At 41.8% G+C, this 5,462-nt stretch overlaps 1 protein-coding gene across 1 annotated transcript; it reads left to right on the top strand.

Moving 5' to 3' along the window:
• The first annotated feature begins 467 nt into the window (after window positions 1-467).
• On the top strand, window positions 468-1,406 carry LOC127684528 (olfactory receptor 4F15-like). The gene has a single exon (XM_052181439.1). It carries the CDS (start codon window positions 468-470, stop codon window positions 1,404-1,406), a length of 939 nt encoding a protein of 312 aa, XP_052037399.1.
• The last annotated feature ends 4,056 nt before the right edge of the window (window positions 1,407-5,462 follow it).

Below are 5,462 nucleotides of genomic sequence, written 5' to 3'. Positions count from 1 at the left end.
TTGCTAATTGAAGCAATCAAAAGGATATGGAAAAGAAGAACACCAGAAAGTTCTGATATTTGGGAAACATGACAGGCAGAAACAATTACTGGGAGCGAAATCAGAGGTTCTCCTCATTTCATTGATTCCATGTGTGTTATTTCTGGAGTCTTTAGTCTGTTCATGGCCTTTCTTCAGATCAATTATTTGTTCTTTTTTAATTCTTACCTGTAAAGCTTTCCCACTTGTATTTGAATAAAGTTAGGGAATGGAGGAAATGGCATGCAGTGGCTCATGGCATTGAATGACTGACAAATTTTTATGAATAAAGTTAGAAGTTATGCTGAGGTATATTGGCTCTGTGCAGGAATGTGCTTTGTTTACAGTTTGAAACTGATTCAGTTACTAATTCCAAACAAAGTTTTTTTCTTTTTAATTCTCTGCCCTTTTAAGGTTTTGTTGGATACAATTCATTTTTTCCCACAGCAATGGATAAAGCCAATCACTCGGTTGTGTCTGAGTTTGTGTTCTTGGGACTCTCCAATAGATGGGGAATTCAGTTGCTTCTCTTCCTCTTTTCTTCCATGTTCTACATGGCAAGTCTGATGGGAAACCTGCTCATTGTGTTCTCTGTGACTGCTGACTCCAACCTGCATTCCCCTATGTACTTCCTGCTGGCCAACCTCTCATTTCTTGACCTAGGAGCCTGCTCTATTGCAGCACCCAAGATGATTTATGACCTGTTTAGAAAGCACAAAGCCATCTCATTTGGAGGATGTATAACTCAGATCTTCTTTATTCATGCTATTGGGGGAACAGAAATGGTGCTTCTTATAGCTATGGCCTTTGATAGGTATGTAGCCATATGTAAACCTCTTCACTACTTGACTATCATGAGACCTCAAATATGCATTTTAATTTTGGCAGTATCCTGGATCCTTGGACTTATTCACTCAGTGGCCCAATTAGTTTTTGTTGTAGACTTGCCCTTCTGTGGACCTAACATATTAGACAGCTTTTACTGTGATCTCCCTCAGCTTATTAAACTTGCTTGCACAGAGACCAGTAAATTGGTGTTCATGGTCACAGCCAACAGTGGACTCATCTCTGTGGGCTCCTTCTTAATACTCATCATTTCTTATATCTTCATTTTGGTGACTGTTAGGAAACACTCTTCAGGCGGCATGTCCAAGGCCCTCTCTACTTTGTCAGCTCATGTGACTGTGGTGGTTTTATTCTTTGGACCATTAATCTTCTTCTACACCTGGCCTTTCCCTTCTTCACACTTAGACAAATTCCTTGCCATTTTTGATGCAGTCCTCACCCCTTTTCTGAATCCAGTCATCTACACATTCAGGAACAAGGAGATGAAGGCAGCAATGAGGAAACTCTTCTCCCAGCTTGTACATTACAGGAAGGCATCCTAAATACCTTATAAAAACAACAAAGGCAACTCTACACTCAGTGACCATAAGGAAAATAAAGTCAGTCACATCTCAGTTTTCTATTAACGATTTTGTGAAACAGGTTAAATTTGGGAGTTCACCAAGTGATCATGTTCAGTACCTTAATTAAGACAGATAAGGAGATTTAGAACTGGAGTTTTTATGCCTCAGACTCTGTGCTGGATTCTTCATATAAAGTATTTAATAGTTAGGGTAATTCTGTACAGTATTTTTACCTTGATGATTTTTTCAAAATAAGTTAAGATAATAATACGATATTATCCTTAAATTTATGATTGTTCCTTTTATGATTGCTATGTAAAATGCATCAAACTAAGTTGATTTTCTCCTTAATATACCAGTTCCGGTGTTCTTAAGCTTCCAAGAGGAGCTAAAAAGATAATATGCCTGAAATTTACTACTGAAGATAAGCATACCTCCTTTTTGCTGTTAGATTTTCCTGTTTTCATAAGTTCTCAACAAAGAAACATTTTTTTTTTTTTGGTGGTGGATTTGGAAGGCAAAGGTTGTGTTTGCAGCTGAATTATAGCAATTAATGGGCCCCAAATAAAATCCTCATATCTTCAAACTCTAAAAAATGTTTATATGACAACAATTAAAGTGTTCCTTTATTTCCTGCTCCCAAAATCCTGTGAGAATGCATATGTGGTGAAAGCTTTGACAGTCTGATACAGGCTAGTAAATGAGACTGATTACACTCTGACATACACTTTCTTTTAAACTACTGAACATTTAAATTTATTTTTTTAATTTTTTTTTACTGAATATAACCTTCATTTACATTTAAAATGCTAAAACCTTTCCTGCCCCCCAAAACCCTCAACCCTTCCTCCCAACCCCTATCTCCAAGTATATGCCCCTCCACCTGACCCACTCCCACTTTCCCTCCCTCAGTTTCTCTTTGTTGGGGCATCTATTGAGCCTTCATAGGACCAAGGACCTCTCCTCCTACTGATGCCCAACAAGGAATTCTTCTGCCACATTTTTTGCTGGGACCATGTATACCCCTTGATTTATGGTTTAGTCTCTGGGAGTCCTGGGGCGTCTGGGTGGCCGATCTTATTGTTCTTCCCATGGGGCTATAAACCTCTTCAGTTCCTCCAGTCTGCCCTCCAACTCCTCCATTGGGGACCCCACAGCCAGTCCAATGGTTGGCTGCTAGTATCTGCCTCTGTAAAACATTTAAATTTAAAACTACTCTACTCAGTACCCACGTCCTCCTCTAGAAGCTAGCTTCGGATGCACCCTTGATAATTTTTCCAAAACTCTCCAGATCTAGCCTGGGTCCAACAACTAGTGACCCTGCATATTCTGACCACCCAGACCTGCACCGCAGCCAACTTCTGAGCTCCCCCCAGAATGTCTTCTACCCACAACAACCCACATGTCCCTTTGGCACAACCTCTTACAATTATCATCTGTATATTGTACATTGATTCAATTCTAGCAAAAGTTAAGTAGGTAATATTTCATTCTTGTACTATAGAGTAGAAAACTAAGACACAAGAATCTCACTAGAGCAAGATAACAGCTGGTAAAGTAGCAGGTCTAGGCTGCTAAGGCAAGCATCCCTGCTTCGAATCAAATACTCCATTGCCATGAATAAAGTGACTTCACCTGTGCTTCGACTTTCTAAAGACATTTTTACACATAACACTGTAAAATAGTAAACACCCAAATCAATAAAATATGTTTGAGAATTATAATCTGTCACTTTAATATCTCATTAAATATTCAAGAGTGAGCAGTAAATTTTATAGTAAATAGTTCTATGGTCTACTTCACTCCAAATACCATCATACATAAGCAAGCACACTGGACAATCTATTCTTGGGATATCTTTATTCCATGATAGAGTCATGTCACTTGAGGAAGTTACTGAATCCTGGGGAGACATTTCGTGGAGTTTCTTCATCATCACAGATCCTGAGTTTGTATTACTTGATGCAGAAGATTATCCAATTTTAAGCTGATGTTTGATTAACAGAAAAAAAAATGACTGCCAGACACTGTTAGTTGATCACATCTCTTTTCATAGTGAAACAAATTTACAGTTGCTTTAGTACCCACATCCCCTGAATCCTGAAGATTTGAGGAATACCTAAGTCACTGAAAAGCTCTTTGTTTCCTGTCAGTATTTGGTCTCTTGTTGTCACATGATCTGTAAACTGCTTTCCTGTTTTCCTCCATCTGATTGCCTTCCCACAGCAGAAACTAATTCACTCCCAGTTTCTCCCCAGGAGTTGGTAGTGGCTTTGGGCTTTTTGGATTCTTTGGGGTAGGATCTGGACTCTATTTTATGGGCTAAGCTTTGTTCTGGAGCTGGTTCCAGAGGACCAGGAGGGAGCCTATCTAGATGGCATTTTCTCACTTCATTTGGTTCCCTTATTCTCCTTCTTCTTTCCCTGCTGATTTAGAAATCTCATTCTAAACTTGGATCATTTAATGTGGAGAGCGGGCGCGGCGGCCAGTCTAAAATGGTGCCTGGGCTGGTTGCCGAGTCACCTGACTCAACAATGCTCCCCTACGTTCCCCTTTAAGAGTCACATACGCACTGGAGAAGTGTGCATGCGCCCTTTGACGTCATATCAGGCCACTCCCGGGTCATCGTCTCGATCCTATCACGAGCCTCCACATGGCGGTCGCTGATTGGTGCAGGCTGGAATATATAACTGGGGCAGCGGGCTAAGATCGGGGCTTCCTGAAGTAAGGTTCCTGAATAAACTGCGTCGAGAAGAGTCTCCCGTGTCATCTCCCTTATTCCGCTGGATGGATTTGGTAGTGACAAGTTGGCCCCTGTATGGGAACCTCAGAACTCATCACAATCAGGGCAGTTAGCTGGTAAGTTCCCGGGTAAGCAGGACAAGTGAAAGTTCTCGGGTTAAGAGACAATAAGGTTCCAGGTTTGGACTATAACTCATTATGGGTAACATATCTTCTAGTAGATCTTTGCTTGCAGCGCTTAAGAGCCTGTTAGAAGTGAAAGGGTTAGATTGAAAGAATCTACATTGCAGAAATTTCTTTGGGCTGTGGATGAAGTTGCCCCCTGGTTTGCTGTCTCAGGACATTTGACTCTCCCTAGCTGGGATAAGTTGGGAAAGGATATAGATTTTGCTAGGGAGAAAGGAATTGTATGTCCAGGTACGCAACTGATATGGAAGCTCATTCTTGCCTTGTAGATTGAGAAGGGAAGTGTGCAGCTGAGATTGAAAGAGGAAGTGCAGCTCTTGAGTGAGTGAAAGAGGAGTATTCGGTAAAGTCAGAGAAGGGTGACAGCTCTGATAGTTCTGAGGATGATGAGCTGGAAAAGTTAGTGGAGGAAATGGAGTCTGTGAAGCTGAAAGTCCAGCCCTTGGCCCCAGGACCACCTTGTCCTCCCCCGTATGCTCCTCAGCCATCTACGGCATCTGGAGGATGTAGTTTGTGCCCAGAAGTTTGGAAAGAGTTGAGCACCCAGGGTTGTTTCCCTGTTTTTCAAGACCAGCAGGGAAACCGTCATCACGAGCCTTTAGGTTGGAAGATCGTGCAGAGATTAGCAGAAGGGGTTCGTGCCTATGGCACTAGTGCTGCCTATATTATTTCCATGCTTGAACACCTCCACCAATATTGCATGACCCCTCCTGATTGGCAAAATTTGGCTTGTGCTTGCCTTTCCCCCAGGCAATATTTGGACTGGAAGGCAATCTTCATTGAACATTTGGCTGAGCAAGCAGCAGTAAATGCAGCCAATGGCCAGCTTCCTTGGGGACAGGACATGCTTCTAGGATAGGGCCGCTTTGCCAATGCTCAGACTGGATACCCCCTTCAAGTGTATGATCAAATTAATCAAATTGTCACGAGAGCTTGGAAAGCCCTTCCAAACAGAGGGGAAGTGGCAGGAACTCTAACTAAAGTCATTCAAGGACCAACTGAGCCTTTTGCTGATTTTGTGGCACGAACGGTTGAAGTGGCAAGCAGAATTTTTGGGGACACTGATTAGGCCATGCCATTAGTGAAACAATTGGTTTTTGAACAATG

The sequence above is a fragment of the Apodemus sylvaticus genome, chromosome 5 (assembly GCF_947179515.1).
Source record: "Apodemus sylvaticus chromosome 5, mApoSyl1.1, whole genome shotgun sequence".
Lineage (NCBI taxonomy): Eukaryota > Metazoa > Chordata > Mammalia > Rodentia > Muridae > Apodemus > Apodemus sylvaticus.
Note: the sequence above shows the minus strand (reverse complement) of the source record. Positions and strands in the feature narration are given on the sequence as shown.

Bases quoted from the DNA above. Each gene is read 5' to 3' on its own strand.
- LOC127684528 (XM_052181439.1), top strand. From the start codon at position 468: ATGGATAAAGCCAATCACTCGGTTGTGTCTGAGTTTGTGTTCTTGGGA.